This window comes from Hydra vulgaris, chromosome 05, assembly GCF_038396675.1.
Source record: "Hydra vulgaris chromosome 05, alternate assembly HydraT2T_AEP".
In the NCBI taxonomy this organism is placed as follows: domain Eukaryota; kingdom Metazoa; phylum Cnidaria; class Hydrozoa; order Anthoathecata; family Hydridae; genus Hydra; species Hydra vulgaris.
In genome coordinates this window covers 8,334,536-8,359,930 of record NC_088924.1, presented here as the reverse complement: position 1 = coordinate 8,359,930, position 25,395 = coordinate 8,334,536, and the positions used below count along the sequence as shown (strand labels likewise).

Sequence of the window (25,395 nt, the reverse complement as noted above, 5' to 3'; positions counted from 1 at the left end):
CATTTCGAATGGAAGAACCTTCTTCTTATTTAGCTAGCTTTAATCAAATAACCTTTTCTTGACTGCATCTTTGAATTCAATGAAATAAGACCAAACTGCACAAACTCTAACTTCAGTGTTATAAACTAATCGATGCAGAAAAATGTTAATGTAATGTAAACTTTGCTAACTAATCCATAAAATAAAATCAATTTTTTAAGTGATAATTAGTACTTTTACCTGCATTCCACAGTTTTACACGATTTGCAGTTCTCTGACAATACCTGAATATTATTTAAATACTGTTATAAGGTTTTACAACTCTATTTAATGATTAATGGCCTTTTTTCCATTTTTCATTTCTTTAAGCAGCACAAGCCATAGATAATACTACAACAGCTTCATATGCTTTTAGAAGTGTTTACTTGGTAACACGAGATCAATATACAACATACTTGTACTATACATAAAAGTCATTGAAATGTCACAACTTATTTAAAATTTTCTTTGATTTGATTCGTATCTTCTACCTCTTACATATCTATAAGCTAATAAAGACCTTTATATCAAACTTTCATCTATCGGGTATACTTTTCTTATCTGCAGGATTCAATTTAAAGAGCAAATACTTTCAAACATACAGCTTTTAACTTTAAAGTTTAATTTATGAACATCAACAATGCGACAAGTTAAACTGTAAATAAAAAGTCTATGTTTGATGAAAAACAATCTAAAATTTTAGGTAAAGGTAAACATAAATTTTTAACAATTTAAAGTTTGTAGTGTTTTAGTTTATAGTAAAAACGTAATCATTTGAATTTTCTACAAATTTTTGTGCGAGTCTTAATTGCCTCTAAAATCACACATACTTTTAAATTTGTGGTTTTGCTTGTTTGTATTAGGGTGGAGCAATTTTCATAGCAAAAAAAAAAGAGTTTAAAAACCAATATTACTGAGACACGAATCAATGTCTATTAATTATAAGATAAAAGTAAAAAAATATTTTTTGATTTTGATGAGATCTTGAGGGTCCTCTTTGGAATTTAAATTCTTGACACGTCGTAATATTTTTGAATTTTTTTTTTCTAAACCATTATCAACCTTGGACTCAAAAAAAGCAGAAAAAAATGCTTATTTCATAAATAATAATTTTATTAAAAAAAATTTTTAGTAAAAAAAATACTTGCAAAAATATACCTTAAAACCCCCGTTTTGTTGAGGACGGGGGTTTTTAATGAAAAAAACAACTCTACTTTTTTAATTTTAATTTTTTAATAAAAACAAATATTATTTTCAAAATCAGCATATTTTTTTGCCTCTTTTAAGTATCAAGTTGATAAAGTTTAGAAAAAAAAAAATTTAAACAATATTAGGACCCATCAAAAATTTAGAATCCAAAGAGGAACCTCAAGAACTCATCTAAACTAAAAAAAAAAAGAGTAAGGTTCTTTTTTCACCAAAAGATATTGATTTGCTGCTCAGGCAAATCAAATTTCAAAAATTTTCAAATCGCTCCACCCTAGTTTGTATTGTATTATTGTTCAAATTATTTACAATTTACTTTGTTGTTAAGTTTATTTACCTTGTTTGACAGTGTAAAGAAAATAAGCTATTTAATATTGAGTTTTAGTTTGAACAAAAAAAAAAAAATTATATCATGAGAAAGATAATTAAATTCTAAATAAATTTATTCAAAATAACAAAATTTTTAATTGTTTTTTTTGATAGGAACTACAACAGATAATAGTAATTAACTTTGCGTTAAACTTATGCGCATCTCTTTGACCTACAAGATGACGTCGGAATAACAATATTTACATCGTGACGTCAATCGAGCACCATCACCATCCCCCTCTCTCTCTCTTTCTCTCTCTCTCTCTCTCTCTCTCTCTCTCTCTCTCTCTCTCTCTCTCTCTCTCTCTCTCTCTCTCTCTCTCTCTCTCTCTCTCTCTATATATATATATATATATATATATATATATATATATATATACCAATAGTATCACTTACGAGGACAGATTTTACAAAAAACGAACACTTACGGGGACATTAGCATTATCTGGGAAATTTTAGTGTATCCGTTGATTATTTGTCCCCGTAGGCATCATTTTTTTGTAAAAAAAATGTCACCTTAAGCAACTTTTATAGAGAACGAAAAGTGCATACCTCGACTATTAAATAGCCTGACTCGAAACGAAGTGCTGCTACATCGACTGAGGGTTTAGTTTGGGTCAACATCAAGGTCAAGCCTAGGTTTAGGGTTACGGCAAAGTTTATATTAATATGGTTACGGCAAGATTTATATAAATATGGTTATATTACTGTAAGTAATCGTTTTTGTAAATAGATGAAATAAAAATGAAATATAATGCTTAATAAATAAATAAAAATGACAAAAATAAATATAAAAAACTTATTTATCTAATAGAAAAATAAAATTAGATATGTATAAATAAAAATAAAAATATAATAAAATTAAAAAACAATTATATTTATGACAAAAATAGTATAGAAATAGTAAAAAAAAAAAAATCCATAACTAGAACAAAAAAACATGTTCCCGTAAACGCTGACTAGGAGTATACATATAACACGTCAGTTGTAAAAAACTGACAATAATCAAATAAGAATTTTAAAATTTATTAATTTTTTTTTTTTAGATATAAAAATTCTAACTTCGTTTTTGAAGTTTTTTTGGGTTTTCAGTAAATTTAGTGGTGTATGACCATAATAAAGTAATGGTAAGTTAAAAAAATCTTTTTCAAACACGAAAAGTTAAAAAAAAGAAGATTTATTTAATATTAATAACTATATACATTGATTAGAGTGATTATGATGCCTATGGGGTAAGTTGCATCAAATTGCTTATAGTATACTAAATCATAAAATAACTGCGGGTTTTGTTGATTTTACGCACTTATCAAGTTTTTTCTAAAATAATGGACGCTTTTTTTATTTTACAATAAACGAAAATAAAATTTTTATGATGAAGATAAGTTTATAAGTTGTATATGTAAATATAATATATACATGAAGCATATGTATAAATATGTAATTATATGTAAATATATATATATATATATACATATATATATATATATATATATATATATATATATATATATATATATATATATATATATACATATATATATATATGTATGTATAAATCTTTACATACATACATACATACATACATACATACATACATACATACATACATCCATACATACATATATACATGCATACATAAATACATACATACATACATACATACATTCATACATACATACATACATACATACATACATACATACATACATACATACATACATACATACATACATACATACATACATACATACATACATACATACATACATACATACATACATACATACATACATACATACATACATACATACATACATACATACATACATCAGAGCCGTATTCACAATTTTAATTACAGGGGGACCTATGGTTCTTTTAAAGGAGGTATAGAATAAAATATTTGTTAAAAAAATTTTACATAAATGTTTTCCCATAATAAATATAATTTTAAAATTTTTTTGGGTGGCCATGACCCCCCTGGTCCGCCCGATGATTACGGCTCAGCATCCATACATACATACTAAATCAATAAAAAAATTTTTTGCTGACTAACTTATCTAAAAAAAAAAGGTAAAAAATATAATTCGTAGGGGGCTAGACACCCTCCTACCCCCCACCTCCTCGGGACGGCCCTGCATACATGCATGCATAGACACATCAATAGTACATATATAAATAAATGATGATGTAGATTAACTATATAAAATGAATTTTGTAATATTTTTTGTTTTATCTTTATTTGACTTAACTGTTATTTTGTACTTTAGTAAAAGTTGTAAATGCGAACTAACAAGAAAAAGACTGAAAAAGGGCTTTCTCCAACACTAATGGTAATAGAGACAGCAAATATGAATAAAGTAAAAAGCTGTTGCTATGGCAATGCCACTACCTTTTCCTGGTAATAAAAAGTCACTCCAATTTTCACTTTTTAACAAGAAAAATCTATTGCTTCATATATATCAATATCTTCTAATACTTGTTTGGGATTATCACCTTACGAAGCACAAAAGCTTCCATTTGAATGTGCTATAAAATATAACATTAAATTTCCAAAATCGTGGTTAAAAACTTTCAATTTCTGGTCCTAACTGAATGAAAGGGTTTTTAAATTAGTATTTAGGGTTGTCTATCAGAACTCCAGAAGCAATCCTGGAAACCCCACATAAACTGCAAAAACACAAAAATATCAAAGAACATAGGTTTACTTTACAAGGCAAGACCATCTTATCTACTTTTCATTCATACATAGCTATCTCATATATGCCAATATAGCATGGGGCAGTACCCACAAATCTAAATTACAACCACTTTACTTACGTCAAAAACACGCTTCAAGACTAGTATACAACAAAAACAAATTTACTCATGTTCATTCCCTACTGGAACAAATAAACGCACTAAATACATTTCAAATAAATATTTTTCAAAATATACTTTTCATATTTAAATATAAACTAAGTCTGGTTCCATAACATTTTACAGGACACTTTTTTAAAAACAATATAAATAAATACAATACAAGAGCAACAGGCAACTTTAAGATACCTTTTGAAACAACAAGACTCTCAAAATTCTCAATTACATTTCGTGGTCCCTATTTATTTAGCAAATTAGTTTCCAGAAACGAATCACTATTCAACTTAAACAACGAACATTCTCTGAAAAAAAGCTAAAAACTACAATAATCAAATTAAACAACTTTAAGGAATTTTTTTAAATTTGAGTAAATAAATAAATAAATGTAACTTAACTTTTAATACAAATCGATTAAAAAAATAATATTAATAACAAGGTATATATGGAACACATACATATATACCACGTATGCAACTGATTTTTTATGTGTATTATACGTCTAAGGAAAAGGTACTCGATGACAAGACTGACTTAAGTCTTCTGCGAGTTTCCTATGACTACAAATAAGTAATTCTTTTTATCAATCTTACACAAATTTCGTTTTTATTATATTTATACAATAACATTATTTTGAAATGAGGTAAATAAACTTATAGTGAAACATCTAAAATCTCCTCCAAAATATCAGCAGATTTATTTTTATTTATTGTATTTTTTATTTTAATTGGAGTAATATAGAGATATATTTCTTGGATTATTTTTACGTACATGCTATTATATTGTTGTAATTGGTTTTTATTTTATTCATGTCTCGGAGTTGTAAGCAACTATATTTTTATTTACCTCGTATATTTCGAACTTTATATTTATGATTTAAATTTGTATATCTTTACTGCCAATCAGTGATTGGTTACTTGTAATTACTTTGTAGTTGTAAAATAAACATGTATAAAAAAAATAATAAAAAAAAAGTCTTGCAAGAGCAACTAGTTTTAATCGTGCTAATGTAGATGTATTTTATCAAGAAAATATCAGATGTTTTAGATAGACATCATTTCTCTGCTAATATTTACAATGTTGGTGAGACTGGTATCACCACTGTGCAAAAACCAAACAAGGTAGTTGCTCGTAACGATATTAGGCAAGTTGGATCATTACTTCTCAAGAACGAGGAACTCTAGTGACAATGATGTTAGCTGTAAATGAGTGTAGTAATAGTGTTTGTCTCCAATGCTTCTTTTTCAAAGAAAAAAATTCTTTGATCATCAGGAGTTATGTGTTACTTACATGAACCACTTTATTTGGCATGTCAAGCCAACAAAAGAAAGCCCTGTGCTATTACTTTTCGATAACCATCAGTCTCATTTATCTGTTTAATTAATAACATTGTTTAAAAATAACGGAATAGTTTTGCTTTCCCTCCCTCTAGATAAATCTGTATTTGGATCATTCAAAAAATGCGTAGCCAATGCAAAAGACTCATAGATGAAAATTTGGCCAGGAAAAATAATGAGTATAGATGATTTACCAGGAATTCCAAAAATAGCCTTACAGCATTCTCTTACAGAACGAAACATAATTTCTGGTTTTAGGGTGGTAGGAATATTTCCATATGATAAAAATATATTTTCAGATGCAGATTTTTCCACAACATTTGTTACTGATTGTCTAGCAACTCAATCTAAAGCAGATATTGATATTAGTATATCATCGTCAACGTCAGATGCAATTCCATCTCCGGTATCATTAGAATTTTCTCCAAAAAATGTAAGACCTCTAACTAAAGCATAACCTTGAAAAGAAATACAAGATCAAAGAAAAAGTATGCAGAAATTCTTACAGATACTCCAGTAAAACAGCAAGTTATGGCTGAAAAAAAAAATTAGTTCTAGAAAGAAAAAATCTAATACTTTTATATCAACAAAAAAAAAACATTAAAGTTGAATTTATGGAATTAATGTAACTTTTTTTACATTAAAAAAATAGTTTTTTAAATAAAAAGTTATGGTGTTTTTATATCCTAAAAACAGAAAAATACAGAACTTAATTATCATCAAAATTTCTCTCGCCTTTTTCTAAATTTAATTGTTGTTTATTTGACTTAGAGAATGTTTTTTTTTAAAAACAGTTATAAGTTTACTAAACAAGCCAGGTATATGTGAAGTATTGCAAAATTAAAGTATTGCAGCTTAATGAAAGTATTACCTTCTTTTATTGTAATTATAATTTTTTTGTTACCAAATAGAAATTACAGATTCACTTGTAATTTTTTTGTGAACTTTGCTAAGCTTATATTTTCTAATTATTTTGTTGCATTTTACCTCATTCACTATTGCATCTTGCCCCGGTGCGGAGTAGGTTGCAACCTTTTTATTTTTTTTTATTTATGTTTTACTATTGCGGAATATATAAGTTTTATATTTATCAATGTTGCATTAATACGTCACTAAGATCTATTTTATAACCCTAAATAAAAAGTTTGCAAATATTAAAGTTAAAGGAGATAAGTGCAGTCTTTTAAATTTAGCCTCGGTTACCCTACTCGTGGTTTTAATAAAACTTTTAAAAATAAGAACAAAATAAATTGATTAACTCAATCAACTTGTTTTGTTTAACTTGCTTAAAGTGTATGAGGTTATTTTAGGGTTACTCATTCTGTCTTAATAAATAGATTTTAATTAAAGCATAAACTACTCAAAGCTATCTGTAAAAATGTTTATTTTCTTAAAATATTTCTCGAATATAAATTTGATTGAAAAGTATTTCGCTTATTTTTCAAAGTTTTGAATTTTTAAAAAAGTTTTAATATTGCACTTATGTTCTAATTAAAAGTCCGTGTTAATCAAAATTTATCGTCGGAGGAACCTCTTAAAAAAATTGTACAAATCAGCAAATTGTATGACTTAATTGTATGATTTATTTTAGGCGGTTAATTTTATACTAAGTTGACAGAGAAAACTCTAAGGAAACTATCATTTCAATATCGTGAGCGAAAATATTAGGTTGTGATGCATTATCATCGCTATTCATATTCATTTGCCTGATATATTGATAGCATATATTATTTATTATCGGACAAATACTGATAATATATATTATCAGTATTTGAGTTTAAAAAAAAGTTTAAATCAAATTACAATTGTATATACGCAAAAATGAAAATGTATATTACAGTTATGGAAATAAATGAATAAAAAAAACAAATGACACTAAATACACCAAATTAAGCGAACACCAAGCGGATGCTTGGTTTATTTTTTAATTTTAGAATTTTATTTAATGAGAGGTCAAGTCTCTAATAAACAATACAAAGTCCTTTTGTCATGTCATGAACTTTTTAATTAGATTGTTATTATATTTTGAGCAAAATATTTAAATCAAAAGATAATATAAAAAATTCGATAAAACAAGGCCATTAAATTAGAGAAGATTGTTTAAATTATGAAAATATCATTATTTAACCCAGTAACCCAGTAACCCAGATAGAAGAAAAAGAAAACAAAGATTTTTACATTTTCACCAATTAAAAATTGACCTTCACAATTTTTGAAGCCAACACAAAAAATGAAATTTGTCCGGATTTGCAATCATTTTATTTATAGTAAACCATGAAATAGCATTTGATGTTTTTATTTGAAAACGAGTAGATTTCCGTTGTCTTTGAAATAAAAAAATTATTGACCAAGAAAAAATCAATGTTAGTCCCAATATTGAACCTTGAGGCTCACCAGATTCAATATCTGAATAAGTAGAAACTGAACCCTCTGTTTGCGAGCAGAAAGATACGATAAAAAATGTTTTGAGGCTGGATTTAGAACAAACTGAATCAACATAATTCAACTCTTTAGACTGCAATTAGTTGTTCAATTTTGAGACGTTTTGAAGTTTTGAGACAGTCTTGTAGGCTTGTACAAATACCTTTTCAATACAGAATGTTTATCTGATATTGAAAAACATGAAGTTTTTACGTTTACACGTAAGTTTTTGCAATCTTTTGAAGTCTGTACTTCAAAGACTGCCAAACATTTGCTATCTTGGCATTTTCCAAAGAATTCAGTTGTCTTATGAATTTATTCAAGAATTGGAAAAATATTGACGAAAATCGACTTTCACTTAATGATGACTTTTCGAAAACAATTTAGCATTCGACGAATTCAAATCTATTTAAAAAGAAATGTTGATCTATCAAACTACTCGAAATAGAACTGTCAGTTTGAACTGTTATTCAATGCATCTCTCCAAAAATTATTAAGCCAAATTCTATATAACGATTCTACTCTGCTGAAACACAATTCTATTCTGCTGCTGGATTATTTTTGAAAGAAATTTGATCCAAAAATAAATGGCAACTTGATAGAATTTGTCTTTGTTTCAATAAAACACATTTTTTTTATCAATATAACAATTATCAATAAAGGTATTAGATCTAAATTTTTCGAAGACTTTATTTTGAAACAAAAAAAAAATTATTATGAGTTTCTGTGATTTTTACTTATTTATCGGTAAACTTAAATGTCGGTAAAAGCTCAACCTCATTATTGACTAACCCTAATATCAAAAATTAAAAAAGCAACTTCAAATTAATTGGCATAAATATTTTTAATAAGTGAACTTTGTTTTTCTTTTTAGATGTTGTTATTTTGGCTAATAACATGCTCCTAGAAAATTGAGAGGTCTCGTTGTAGAATATCAGGACAGAGGTTTTAACGGATTAGTTACCATTATTTTCTTACTAAAATTGCATATATGTCTAGAACAAGCCTTGAACTCTTACAAAATTTCAATAAAGTGTTTCAAAAAAAGTAAAGAGCTTAGTTCAGGCTACAAGTAAGATTATCCTAATTAATCTAGTATAGGTAAAATGTAAGTCAGTAAAACTGCTTTGTGTTCTGTTTGCTTGTAGGAAAATCGTCTTTAGGCAATGACTAAAAGAAGCTAACTCTGACTTAAATTGTCCTCTGCCGTAAGATTCTTAGCTTAGAAGGAGCTAAAGAGGCTGTCTCAATAAATGCTCTTCTTGGGCGGATTTTAATTGCATTTGGGTGCTGTTTTTTAAAAGGTCTCTTTGACGTAGACTTTAGAGGTAAGTAGAAAGTTTTAGTTAAACAGTGTGTGTGTGTGTGTGTTTATTAGGTACTTCCAGAAGTCAGTTCGGTCATATTAAAGAGCACCGTGGAAGAGCATTAAAGTATTAAGTTCACGCCTCCTTCCACACCAATGTCGTTTATTAGGCTAGAGCCGGAGCCAAACCTCGGACATCTTGGTTCTAATGCAGAGCGCTAACCAACGGCACGGATGCGTATCTGTTAAGTTAATGTATATACTTACGTTACATTGTTTTCTGTCAAAAATGATGAATTTAAGATGTTTTTAAATCTAGCCAGAATATTTTAATTGTATCTCTTTCTTATTGACTGTGCAACTATTTCTATTACCTTCTAATGAGGACATATTTCTCTATTATCTTCTAATGCTTCTCTATAATCTTCTGATGAGGGCATGTTTCTCTATTAGTGCTTTTAGTGCTTTGAGTTTGTTTTAAAAAGAAGAATTCTTAAGAAGAATACGATAAATAAAAGATAAGAAGTCTTTTGTCATGAATTTGGATTGATTAGCAGGGATTAGGCAACTACCTAGATTATGATTGCATTATATAATAAATATGAGGCAACCGTCTAGAATATGAATCCTCTTTTTAACCAAACTGCGCTTTCACAGTATTTTTTAACCAACATTTTTATTTATGATAATTGTAGTAGCTTTTATTCATGGTCGCCAGTTCCAAGTCCTGACACTATTTTACGATTTTCTATTTTTATGCAGCTGCTATTTCTAAGTTCTTTCTTGCTCTTTTTTTTTATTTTTGTAGAAAAAAATAAGTGCTAAAATGTATTGTCTGACATTAAGTTACAATTAGTATCAATTACTAAATCTAAAATCTCGGAATTCTTCTAAAATATCATTAACAAAGGCTTTAAATGGGTCTGATCTTATTATCACACTCAAGGATAAGACATAACTCTTTCGCAAGAACATTTTTATTGATTTTTTTTTTTAAACTAATAACCAGGTCTTTTTTTATTTTCCCAGAATAACTGGTTGATTTATTGTTAGACATCTAAACTTTTATGGCTTTCATTGTCAAACTTTTATTGTCAAATTTATTTTTCTTACTTTAGCTCTATAAAACTTATAGCCCGGAAAATATATTTGTCACAGTCTTATCAAAGTCTTCTCTAGAATTCTATTCATTACATTCTAAACTACATAATACGCGGTAACTGAACATAGTTTTCCTATTTGCTGGAAAAACGGCAACTCTAGTTCCAGTTTTCAAAAATTTCAGAGCTTGTTTAACAACCTTTTTAATCTCTTTAACAAACTCTTGAACAACCTTTTTAACAACCTTTTTAACAACCTTTTTAACAACCTTTTTAACAACCTTTTTAACAACCTTTTTAACAACCTTTTTAACAACCTTTTTAACAACCTTTTTAACAACCTTTAATTTTAAATTATTTAATCAACAAATTTAATCTTATCTTAAGTCTAACAATTTACTCTTTGAAAAACAATTTTGCAAATTTTTATTGGCTCTTATATTGCTAACATATAAAGTAATTTAACTGATATAATTTATAGTGGATTGATAAGGCAAAGACGGGGCAAGGGTCGTTGAAACTGAATTTGAAACATAAAATTTTTTTAAAGATGTCTGACATGCTGGTCTTTTTCATGTTTTCTAAGTTTAATATCACTTGTCATTTAAGTTGCATACATTTACTGCAATTTATTACAACATTTTATTTAAAGATTGATGTTTTGGAATTCTTTTTTTGTCAAACGTTTTTTTTGTATTTAATGTTTTCTGATAACTTGCAACAATTAGTAAATGCTTGAGAACCTGTTAAGAGTCTGGAAACAACTAAATTGAAACTAATAATAGTTAACACGTAGTTATAAATGCAAGTTTTAAAAATGCTCTCTAGTTATTAATTAAACATCTAGTAATCTTAATAAACCTCCATAAATTTAAACTCCTTGGTGCTTAATACACAGAAGAGAAATTTATTAAACTTAGAAAGTTTTTCCCACTCACCCCTAACTTATTAGAATCTTGCATATTATCATAAATATAAGCACAGTGTTAAAAAGCACTGTGCTTATATATAAGAAATATGTTGTACCTATCTTTCACTGATTACAATAAATAAATTAACGTTTTGGCTGTTGTAAAGTGATTTTTCGTTAATCTTTGAGCTTTTCTCCAGTCATACAATAAACTTTATGATATTTTCTTCATTTTGGTATTAATTGATGTTTTTTTTGTCTATTTTTTTGCTACTGGAGGCCTTGGATCGAATAAATCCAAATTCAAAATGGTTTCCTAAAAAGATTGGATAAAGGACTTTCGATCTTTGGTTGTAAACTAAACTAGATCAAATACACATTTTACATATATACACATTTTTCCTATGGTTGTTTTAGGTGCTCCAAGAAGACCTAATGGTCGCATCATAGAGCACCGCAGAAGAGCACTTAACTTGGAAGTTTACGCTTGCTTCATGTCAAAAAAAAGTCTAGAGAAGGCATCGAACCACAGATCAGTAAAGGATCTAGCATTTTTTTGTATTTGAGAGCTAACAGACATGGCACAAACTCCAAACATTTATATGTTTATACTTGTATCAAACAATGATGCTTTACAAAATACTGCGATTATTGGAGGCTGGGAACAAAAAAAGCACAAAAATTTCATTACCCTCCAAACGCGAGAGCAACAATTTGGTAAAATATATTTTATTTTTGCTATTCTTAACTATTCAACGATAAATTTCAGGTTTCATTCTCTCTAAGCGTTCATAAATCATGACCATATAAAGTTTAAACCCCCCTCATTTTAGAGATTACAAACTTTGCATGCTCATATCTTTTGAACGCTTAAAGATTGTAAAACAATACATAAAATTACATAATTACTTAATTACTTAAAATTTATCAATGAATATAAATTTAGTTAAGAATAGCAAACAAACTATTTCATCAGCTTGTTGCTTTCACGTTTGGGGCAGAGAGATAAATTTTTAGGGCATTTTTGTTCCCAGCCTCCAATAATTGCAACGTTTTAAAAAGCATCATTATTTTGGATAAGCATAAACATACAAATCTTTGAATTTCGCTCCATGTTAGCTATCTCAAACACTAAAAAATGCTAGATCCGTCACTGCCGTAGACCTCTTCTTTCTGAAGCAAATTTGCTTCAGAATTCAGCGTTTAAAAGCTGAAAATATATAATAAATATCTATATGCATATAAATTTTCAGTTTAAAAAAAAATATATCGAGAAAATATGTAAACATATATTTGCAATTAGGTATCGAATTAAAGTTCAAATTATTAGAACCATTCAATAACGAGAAAGCAGTCGCTGTAGCTAGCTCCTTGAATCCACTGTTCTTCTTTTTTAATAATTTTTTACAAGAACTCTTTATTTGAAGTAGCTTCTAAAGCTTCTCCAAGCTCATCACATACTCTACATTATCTTAAATGAATTTTACTGTAAGCACAGTTAAATTGAGTTTTTTATAACGAATTAATTTTCTTAAAACAAGAAATACGTTTCTTGTTTTTAGAAATAAATATTCTTCCCTGCAATTTATTCTTAGAACAAGAAATATATTTCTTGTTCTTTTTTGAGAAATAAATTGAATAATTGTCTTGTTTATTTTGAGAAATAAATTTCTTAAATTTTGTTACTTTATGACATAAATTATTTTTGAATAATAAGACAAAAATATCGAAACCTATAAAATTAAGTTTTAAAAGTTGCAAAATATGAAAATTCTCAGGTTAAAAACGGCGATGCCCTAGAAAGAGAAATATAGTCAGCCATTCTATTGATATCTTTGAGTATTTTACTACTCAGAATAAAAACCTGCCTGATTTTAAGGAAATGCAACTTAAATTTCATGAAATTTGAGGCGTGTGAAACAACTCTATATTTGCTAATTTTCACCTCATGTTCTGATTTTTCCCCGCAAGTTCACAATAATCTGTGCACTTCTCAAAAGTCTATATTTAAATAATTTTAAAATTAGAAACTTTTACATTTTATTTTTGAAAAAAGGCATTTTAAAGTGAAGTAGTTTTATCTTTATCTTACTATTTTTTAACCTTTTATGGTTTTATGATATAAACAGTATATTCTCCGGCTTAATTTTATTTAAGGCTACGGCTATATGAAGCTCTCTGACACAATTGCAGGAGGTTAACAAGAATAAAGGTATGTGTACATATATATGAAATTCAAGGCATGTCAAACAACTCCATATTTGCTAATTTTCACCTTATGGTCTGATATATGTATTTACTAAGTTTTTACTAATTTATCATTGCACTGTTCTTTAAGAACATTGAGCACTCTATTTGTAGAATACATTGACATAATTTATATATATATATATATATATATATATATATATATATATATATATATATATATATATATATATAATAGGTATATATATTAATGGGTATATATATATACATATATATATATATACATATATATACATATATATATATATATATATATATATATATATATATATATATATATATACATATATATATATGTATATACATATATATATATATATATGTATATATATATATACATATATATATATATATATATACATATATATATATATATATATATATACATATATATATATATATATATAAATATATATATATATATATATATATATATATATATATATATATATATATATATATATATATATATATATATATATATATATATATATATAATCTTTTATTATATGTAGCATCTTTTTCAAATAACTATTTTTTTATCGTTTTTCAATAAAATACCTCTCATTGTATAACCATGCAAGAAAATTGGTACTGTTCCAATAGTCACTGTTTGCCTCCCAATCACCATCAGACCAAATATAATAAGGTTTGTACTTATTAACCAAGTCATAAAGTTGTGGAAGAGTTTTTTTCTGCAAAAAACAACAAACAGCTTTATTTTTTTAATGTAATTAAATCGCAAGAGCAGCGCAATTTATATAGCTCCAAGCGTTTGTCATAGTAGGGTCAACGAAGCGCATTTAGTTGACCGAATGTTATCATTGCGTCGGTATTTACCTGGGTAATTTTTTGACCAATGTTTAATTTGTGCAAATTTTAAATTGGCATATACTGCTAAAATTGATTTTTGAGCGTTACCTTGGTCAAACGCAGCAATGGTCTGCATTGTACAGTAATTGGAAATTATATAAAAAGTTGCGTTCAAGTTAGAATTGCGATAAACCATTATAAAAAAGTTCTGGTTATGGTTTATCTTGTCTTTTTAAACCAAATCGAGAAAAAAAGAACTTTTGTAAATAAACATTTAACCCTTCATTACGCCCTGTTGCCCTTTGGCTATAAAGCAAAGATTTTATTGTTTCAGCTTTATTTTTGCTTTACTTTTGATTTTTAAGAGTGATTCTTCTTTGTCTAGCTTGATATTTTACACTGCTTAAGGAACTCTTTAATTTAACGATACAGTTTTTTCGTATCAGCACATATTAGACCATCTCAGTCAACTACAACAGTTTCCTCTAAATCTATTAACTTCAAGTATATTTATATATCATATAGTTATAACTTCTAGTTCTAAAAATATGTTTGGTTTAAGCATAGTTTAAACTTAATGTATATGACTTTTTATTAGGTTTTCATAATCATAGTTAGATAAAATATGTAAAAAATGTTATGTTGCCATTTGGCAAGAGTGCGTCTATGTGGTTATTTTAGTGTGTTTTAGATTTTGTTGTCAAATGGCATTATACCATATATTATTTATTATTTATATATTTAAAGCTTTGGCGCCAAAGAAAGGCGCCAAAAAGAAGACATCATTCCCCAGGAGCTCGTTTTCTCTGGCCAAATTACTCTTACAAAAGACCCTCAAAACCCTATAGACTATTTTAGGGAGATTATTGATGAATAAATAATGGATCACTTTGTTATGCAATCAAATATTTACAGTGGCCAGAGTAATATAAATCAACCGTTAAATTTAAATGTTGGTGAATGTTGGTGAATATTGGTGGGCAGTTTATTGGTGCTTTATTCATAATGAGCATTGTTCAAATGCCTAAGGTCAGTTGTTTCTGGGGGACAGACACTCAATTTTACCATATCAAAAGAAACTTACCCTGCAGCAATAATAATGATCGCAAGGTAAACTGCACTGTCAAACTCTTTAAAGTACGACCATTTATTAGCTCATTTTATAAAAAGTCTTGTACCAATTAAAAAATTAAGCATTGATGAATAAATGGTATCATTCAAAAGCAGATTGTTGTTGAAATAATACAACTCTAAAAAATCTAAAAAATGGGGCTAAAAATTTTGTGTGTGTTTCTTTGGTACTGGAGTGATTCATAACTTTGAGTTCTACACCGGCAAAATGCTACCATTTCCAGATCAACCCGATATAGGAGCATCAGGAAACATTGTGCTCCGTGTCCTGAATAACATTCCGAGGAATGTTTGGCACAAGGTGTACTTTGACAATTTGTTTAATTCAACGGAACTGCAAATAGTTTTGTGGAAACAATGGATAGCAGCAAGTAGCACAGTAAGGTCCAATAAGCTTAAAAATAGCATTATGCCTTTAAAAAAGGATTTGGGAAGAAAGGGAAGGGGTTCTGCAACTCTAAAAACCTGCAACCATAACGGTGTTAATTTGTATGCAGCAAAATGGTTTGACGATAGAGCAGTCACTACACTAAGTTTATTTGTTGCAATTGAACCCATAAAGCAGGTCAAAAGATGGCACAAAAAGACTTAACATGAAATACAAGTAAATTTACTATCAGTTATCATGATCTACAACAAATTCATGGGTGGTGTGGATCTTCTTGATTCACTGTTAACTTTATACAGGATTCCTGTAAGGTCGAAAAAGTGGTACAAATGTATTATCTTTCACTTTCTAGATATGGCAGATGTACAGGCATGGCTTGCCTACAGGACTGATTGTGCTAACGCAAATTTTTAGAAAAATGAAGTGCTTGCTCTTCTTGACTTTGAGACGCAGATATCAATATATCTTATGAAAGAATGAAATATGGGGTTAGGAAACGTTATTGACCTTCATTAGAAATGGAACCACGGCTTCAAATTAAAAAGCATCGAGGTTCTACAGCAGCTGTTCCACCCTTACCAGTAAGACCTGATTATATAAGTAATTTTCCTGAGCCAATTAAAAAAAAGGAAGATGTAAGAGACCAGGTTGCAAGGGTTTTTCAAGAATAAAGTGTGAAAAATGCAACGTTCACCGCTGTTTGACACAGATGTCAAACTGCTTTAAACAGTTCCACTAGCCTTAAACCTGGCTAGTGGAACTGTTTAAAGCAGTATTTAAAAATATATAAATGTATATTTATTGCTCTGCCTTTTTAAATTTTCTGTTATTTTCTCAATGTTTTGATTATCGTTACCTTTTAGATGCATTGTTGCCATATGGTAACATATCAATAAAATCAAAACCATTAATTTTTTTTTTTTTAATTATGTTTATTTAACCTATAACACATGAAATATTCATTCAGATAATTTTTTCTTTGAAAACCTAAAATGGCGTAATAGAGGGTATAAAGAAGTTTTTTTTATCGACTCTCTAAATATTAGAAAGAGACTGTTACTAGAAGCAAAAGATAGGTGTTTAAAGAGTTAAAGGGTTGCTTTCAGGTAGTCAAAAATATTAATTTCCAGAAAAAGACCAGAAAAAAAGGGCAAACAAAAAATTATAATTATATAACAAATTATATAAATAATTTGGAGGAGGTGAATGGCTTGACTTGGAATTCTCGAGAGGGAGTAAGAGAGGGAGTAAAATCCAAGACGTTAAATAAGAAGCACATTTGTTAGCAGAAAGACAAAAGATTTCTACCCAAGGGCTATCAGGAGGAAAATTGCAGAAAGAGTCCCAGTCAGCTTTGAGGTAATTGTAAGAGCTAAGATGATAGGGGGATTCTGATGATAAAGAAGAACGAGATAATAGTTTTAAAGAGATCAAAGCGTGATTAGAAGCATTTGATGGTAAATGTGGAAAAGGATTAGAATTAAGATATAAGTTAATTAGAGAAGGTAAATGATTTAATTTGTCCGGAAAGCGAGTTTCAAATTTGACTATCTGTGCTAGAGGTTCGGAAAAGCACAAGTTGAAGACTTTCAACATCTGCAGAATTACTGATACTAGAACCAAGTTATTCAGTGTGATAAGCATGAAAGTCATCATTAGAAACAACTTTGGTTATAGGATAAAGAGGAAGGGCTTGTTTTGGTCAATTTGGTTAGAAATTACATCAAAAAGAGTGCAGTCTTGAGATGAAGGAGGGCAATATAAAACAAAGAGAAAAGTGATAGAGTGAAGTGGTGCTAAAGAAAAGCACATAAAGAATAATATGTGGATTCAAATCTAGTTTCCCAACGAATGGGGGAGTTTTACGAATGTAAATTTCCAGGCCAAGCATGTAACTATTGGAGTCTTTAAGAATTAAAGGAACATAACCATCAACACTAAGATCACAAGATAAAATAGCTGAACTCAAATAAATTTCACAAAAAGCAAATAAGTCAGGTGAACTTTGCAAGAGATAAGATAGAAGCAGAAGAAAAGTTACTTCAAATTTGAAGCAACTAATATTTGTGGCCTTTAGGCCACAAATATTAGTGAATGACAGATTTAGAGAATTTGGGGATGGCAATGATTTTTTGTGTTTTATAGTTTTAGATACTTAATCTACCAATTTCAAAAATTACTTAATAATACTTGATACTTAGTCCTTTTTGAAATTGGTTTAAGAACTTGTTTCAAAGCAAAGATAGTACTCAGTATGCTATTCAATAGTCCAAGCAATTGCATCACTTACTATTTATAAACCCTAAGCCGTAACAAAGGGCTCCAAATGTGGTGAGCACCAAAAGTACGACCAGAGACACCATCCATGCACAACATGACACTGTTAGATCTCTGATATTTTACAGTTGTTGATCTCTCTGAGAGCTACTACAGAGTTCGGGAAACCTGAATGCCAGCTGCACTTTGAACCATTAAAACTTTTAGAGCTGCACCTTCATTAGGAGAGATTAGAATTGCTATGGGTTTACAGTATATTTAAGTGTTATATGTTTCTTTATTTTTCTTTCATCTTATTTGTTGTATTTTATTTCTTTTAAATAGAAATAAAATCACCGTAGCATTTAATAAATTAATAATAAATAATAGTAAAAATAGATTAAAGTAACGCCTCGTCTCAATTAAATTAAACAAAGCAAGTATTTATAAAAATGGCAATGATTTCATTAAATAATTTTTTCTTATACGAGAAACACTTATAATATATAAAGCAATTATAAAATACCGTGATGAAAACAATATTGTCTCGAAATCTCAACACGGTTTTATTTTAAAAAAAGACTGTACTACAATTTACTTGAAACTCTGGACATTATTACAAAAGCCATAAAAGAAAATTGTCAAGTCGAAATAGCGTACACTGAATTGAAAAATAAGTTTGATAATGTAACTCGTCGCGACATATTCATAAAATAAGAGCGCATGGCTTACTATGTCAATTTATTGCATGGATCAAAGAGTGGCTCGAAACAGGAAGCAAAGAAGATTATAGGGTGATTCTATATTTGAATGAAAAGACGTTGCAAGCGGTGTACCTCAGGGTTTTATACTAGACAATTTCATCTATTCTCTACGTCAATGATTACCTAGCTGCCAATTTATAAAACTCTATGCTGACGATAGTAAGATAATCGGAGTTATTATGACGTCAGAGGATATTCTTTTACAAAAAAGTCAATAATACAGTCCTATGTTGTAAAAGGTAGCGTGTAAAATTAAATTTAAAAAATGCAAAGTCATCTCATTTAATTGCATCAAAATAAAGTCTAACGCAAGTTATTTTATATCTGGATATAGTGACCATGGACAACATCAAAAAATTGCATTAACCGCTTTATAGAGAAATCTCGGAGTTTTGATTTCCGATAATCTTAAACAAAAAAAACAGGTTGAAGGTTTAGCAGCAGCTGCTAATTGAATACTCGATAATTTAAAAAAAACATTTGAAAGTAGCGATCCATCGTTCTGGAAGTCGTTTTATACTACTTACGTTCGCTCACACCTCGGGTTTGCTACCCAAACTTGATCAACCAAATGTGGAATAACAGACCTCAAAGTGCATTAAACGCTAAAATAGTTAAAGAATTCAAATCTGCAGTTGACCGCTATTTTATTGAATTCGGGATTTCCTAACTGTATGCGTATTATTGGTTCTGTCAGGTTGTCTTGACATGTAGTTTGGGTAATTAGTAGTATCGACATGCTAATCTAAGAAATTCCTTTTTGTATAAAATTAATATAAGTTTTATCCATATTAATACAATATGCTTATTCAAATTAATATAATTTGGATAATATTGGATAATTTTATTTAAATAATTTAATATAAATAAATTAATATAAATAAATTAATATAATATTGGATAATTTGGATAGTATTTTGCGTTTGCTGACCACCACCTATTAGGGTTTTATTTCTAATTTAAGCAAACAGTTTTATATAAAAACTAATTTCATTTACAATTAGACATTTCTTTTCCAAATCTTCATATATGTGCATATTTTCTGAAAAAATTGATTTGATTGTTTCATTTGCATTTCTTTTCTCACGAAATGGAGATAAACCATCACCAGTACTACTAGACACAAACAATGGTTAATCGGTGTAGAGCAGCCTTTTACAGCCTTTTATCACTGAAAAAGATTGTGATGTGTGTCACACATCTCAATCTTTCACAGAGAATTTAAAATATTTTGTTTGTTTTGGTCGTTGCGTTTTAACTAATCCCAAGAATTTAGTTTTGGAACGTGCATCAATAAAAAATGCAACCATATAATTGACATTGAACAATAATTGACAATAAAGTTTGGACTTCTTTGTGCTATAAGTATCTATAGCATCTTCTGAAATTACCTCAGAAATGCAAAATATACCTGAGCGGATTTATTTTTGAATACTGTTTGAATGGTTTGAAGAGTATGTTACTTTTATCAATATTATAGCTAATAAATTTGATTTAACCGTCAATAAATAATGGATTCTGTGACACAACCAAGTCACAAATAAAATAAAACGCTAACAGTGTAGTTAACTAATGAAATTTAACGAAGTGCGTCTAAATTCTCAAAGTAACAAAGTGTCGCCGAATATTTGACTTCCGAGTATTCGGTGTCTCAGCCGAAGCCAAATATTTGGTAATCCGCAAAAATCACTATTCGTTGGATCTCTAGCATTTATGTTGCTGAGGAGAAAAAAAAAAACTTATAAATGGTATACATTTTTGAAAAGTGCTAACTATGTTCTATATATAAATCCACTCTCCGCTGTTCTAATAGGAGTACTACAAGTAGTTGATCACCAGTTTGAAGTATAGGAAAAATAAAACTGACGCCTTGAAGAAGACATGAGTTAGTAACGCGTCTATTAATAGCACAATAAATTAACAGTCAAAGCAACAATCAACAAGGAAAGCAAGAAAAAAATAAGGAAATACAAACAGCTAAATCTATTAGACAAACCCTTTTGCGTCATAATCCATCGACAAAAGACGAAATCAAATTGAAGTCGTTAAAAGATATGACTTATTTTTTAAAAGTGTATAAAGCTGGATGTCCTGTGCCATAAGACCTCTTAAAGAAGCTATATCCTTAAACAAATTACCTGGAGCGATAAGCCAAAGAAATTCGTAGAAGAGACTTATCCATAATTCTACTATTTTGTCCAACCCTAGGCATTCAATAAAGCTATTAGTATTGTTGATCATGTAAAACTATATAAGAAAACTATTTTTATTTCCGCAGCCACATACAAAGATCTTCAGGTCCTCAAGAAATTTCTAATTTGAATAAAATATATCAAATTAAACTATATTTAATTTAAATTAAAAAGTTGACTAGCAAACATTTTTTTAAATATTATAAGTGTAGTGGTCATTAAATATGTTTTTATTTGCAAAAAAATATCGCATTTTACCGGTTCGCAGTTCGCATTTTACCGACTATCTAAAAACGCATATGGTTGTGGGATTAATAATCGGAAAAACAAACAGTTCATAAAAAAAAGAAAAAAATAAAGTAAATTCTTCTCGAGCAAATTTTTAAGAAGGCCTAATAAACAAAAGATTTTGAAACGCAGCGCTGTAATGTTTTTTATTCTGCAAAACATTTTAATATTTAAAAATGAACTAATTTCATTATATAATAATACAGGAAAAAGTTTATATAATCAAAAAATGTTATATGTTTTAAAAAAAGGTGCCGGAACGGCGTTCCGGTGCGTTCTAGGAGGAAAAAAGCACTGTATACATATATATAAATTAGTAAAAGTTTTTTTCATTTGAAACTGTGTTTGATCATTAAAGACTTATCAGAAATCTTTCTGATGAGCCCTTATTGATGAAACACAGTGCTAAATGAAATAAGTTTATGTTAATTGATTTTTTACTAATTTATTACTGTTCCGTTCTTTTAAAAACTTTGAGCACTCTATTTTGTAGAATACATCTTAAAATTATGTACATGCATTCATATATATTAGGGTGGGTCATATTTTTAATTTTTCTGATTTTTGCATCGTTACTAGTGGGAAAAGTTGTTATACCATGTATTATGACTGACTGAAAAATATTAGTCTTTTTGAATTTAGTTTAAAGGGCGCACCTTTTGCTTATGTTATTATATGGGAGTGAGATCAACAGTTATTCGCCTACATATCACCTGAAAATAAGTAAAAACATCATGTAAAGAATAAATGCTACATTTGTATACTAAAAAAGAATGTGAAAATGCAAAATCCTTATATAAAGTCTTTTTTACTGTCGAATTTTGGATATTTAAATTTCAAGTTTGAAGCGGAACAAGCATTCCATAACGTTTTTCACAGGTTGTGACGATCCTGAATACTCTAGAAATTTCTTTGACTAGACGTTCAACATTTTAAAAATGGCATAGAATATCAGAAACTTGAAGAGTGCCGTTTGTAACATTGATTAAGAGATCTTCATTATTCACTTCAGATAAAATTGGACGAGGAGAGATGTTAACATTTGACCAGTGGATCATTTCTAAATATGAGAAAGCATGGAAATTGAGAGATTTTTTTTGTAGAGAGAAAACATGTACCCCATCAGTATTCTCTTTTCTTCAACATGCAATGATTTTCTTTGTTGCATTGACCGCTTTTTTTTTGTCTTCGCTGACAATAAAATACTTTCAGGATTAGCGAAATAACAGTTTCTTTGCAATACTTTCTGGGCGTTTGTTATTGTATCAGGATGATTAAGAATTCAAATATATTTCATAAACATGAAAAAATTCCATACTCCTTCAACACATTTTCAATTTTTCTTGATTAAAAACCAATAAAAACAGTAAGCTTTGATGATATAATTAACTGTTTTTTATTAGACTTGTGGGTTTTACGGTCGACATGTATAAACGAAGCAGGGGATTAGCAGATGTAAGCCATCTGGCATGATTGAGATTTCCGGGAGGAGTATTTGTGAAATAATTCTTCGTTTCTACATAAAAATGTTAGAATTCTTGGATAACAGCATTGCATGTTTTAAGTAAGTATTTTTGATCTTTACTGTAATCATGAATGACGTTATCAGACATTTCAATGAGTATTCCATTTACATTGGCAAAGTCAACTATCGGAAGAAAATGAACATCAAAAGATAGTTGTTCATCAAGAATGCCTTTAAATACAGTAGGACCGGATAGTACTACTATCCAGTTCAGAGAAAGTTTCTCTGAGAGGAAGCTCATTTAAATGATGCAAACAAATACATCATTGAAGAGGTTTGCTTATACGAAATTCAAGTAAACGAATGATACCATTTTCCAGCCCATGTTTACATGGCTGAAAAAATAGTATCATTCTTGGCAGCTTGATCTAATTTTTACTGTGGTGAATTCAATAATATATCTTTCAAGCAAGCATTAATAATTTTGCATGCATCTCGGTTGATTACTCCTGTTTATTCCATTATTTGACAGAGTTCTTTATACTGAAATACATAGCGATATTTGGGATCATGTCCACTATTTGAGCTGTCTTTTGAATCAGTAGCCTCTTCATATTCCTCGTTATCATCACAACAACTGCTTTCTTTATCGTTCTTGCAGAAAAAATTATTGTCATCGACGAGGCTCGGTATATTTCGGTATTCTTTTTTCCATCTGAATTTCCTGTTCTTTACGAAATTTCTGCTTTTGGAGTTGTTCTGTTTTTTTTTGGTCAACTTGGCCAATGTACATTTTACAATTACTCTTTTGATCAAACTCCCAATCCTTAAAAGGAACTTTGATGAAATAATGGCAGTTCGACCAGTTCCTGATACCACAATTAACACATTTGCATAGACTAATTTCAAATACTTTACTAAACGAACCAAGTTAGCACTGAAACGTAGAATAATATATCTATTTTCATCAACATATTTCCTCAATCATTTTGTATCAGTAACCAATTTATCTAAACTTTTGAGAATACCAATATATAAAATCGTCGGCAACCCCGCCCAAAATCTTATATATATATACAACTTAAAACTCCCATGACAACTCTTTACCTACAATAGTCATTAAAATAACCCTTAAAAGTAACCTTTAAAAAAATGCTTGTATTTTAACACGCTTCTTTATCTAACTTGTACGATTATAATTCACCAATCTGCAACAATAGAACAGTGATCGATAAATTAAAAATTAATTCAAAAATAAGGTCAATGTTAAGTAAGGGAGCAGTTAATTAAATAAAGTTATTCTATTTCAAGAATTGGCGAATTCGAACTACGTAGAAAAGCATTATTTAAAAAGTTTAAACAAAAGTTGCCCTCTAAAATGTTGAAGGAAGCTCGAATTTTCATCGTTTTCTTATTATTTTTATACAGTGGAGAAAATAGAGTCACCATGTACTTACCCAATATTTTGTAAATCTCTATGCAAATTTGTGCGGTGCATCTTTTTTATCCGCACTTATATAATTATTATTACAAACAACTACTTTTTAGATTATAATATAACATAATTAAATTGCGGTACATTTTATAAAACCATAAAATGTATAATACTTAATATTTGCGGTAGCAAATAGAATTAACCTCATCAATAATTATTTTCAGTTTACTTGTATATTTTGATCTGGTGATACGCATTTGTGACTTATTTGTGTTTTTTATTATTATTTGTAAGTTAAACAAAGACTGTGAAATTATGGCTTATAAAGTTTTTAACATTTGGTTTTTGATACCTGAATTTGAAAGGGACGCGGTAAGCGTTTAACGAATGAAGTATTAGCGGTAATCAAAGCATGTAAAAATACAGACTTATCTAATCGGGAAATTAAAAAGAAAATTAAAAGATCAACAAAAGTGGTTAATAATTACTTCAATATTAGCCTTAGTTATGGAGCTTATAAGGAAAGTCGTGGCAAACGTAAAATTGATAATCGTACTAAACAAGTTATTGTACGTCGTACTGCTGCTCAGCACATGACTACATCTCAAATTTGTGTTGATATAAAATTATCAGTAACTGTTCAACGTGTGAGAAAGATCCAACACAGTTTGGAAAAGCGTAAACCAAGACCAAAGTTTAATGTTCGTCATAAAGAAGTTAGATTACAATTTGCAAAAGAACATATGTCTTCGCAGGAAGAGTGGTATCAAGTTCTATTTGGTGATGAAAAAAAGTTCAATCTAGATGGTCCTGATGGCTATCAATAGTACTGGCACGATCTTCGAAAAGAAAAAGAAACTCGAATGAGTCGTAAC

The 25,395-nt window shown here is 28.8% G+C and overlaps 1 protein-coding gene across 2 annotated transcripts in view; it reads right to left on the bottom strand.

Moving 5' to 3' along the window:
- The window catches only part of LOC136071832 (tissue alpha-L-fucosidase-like), an 89,050-nt gene that overhangs the window by 21,943 nt on the left and 41,712 nt on the right, over window positions 1-25,395 (bottom strand). For both annotated transcript variants that reach the window (XM_065797284.1, XM_065797285.1), the window contains exon 6: window positions 14,350-14,483. In XM_065797284.1, coding sequence (XP_065653356.1) covers window positions 14,350-14,483 — 134 coding nt within the window. The remainder of the gene's footprint in view (window positions 1-14,349; window positions 14,484-25,395) is intronic.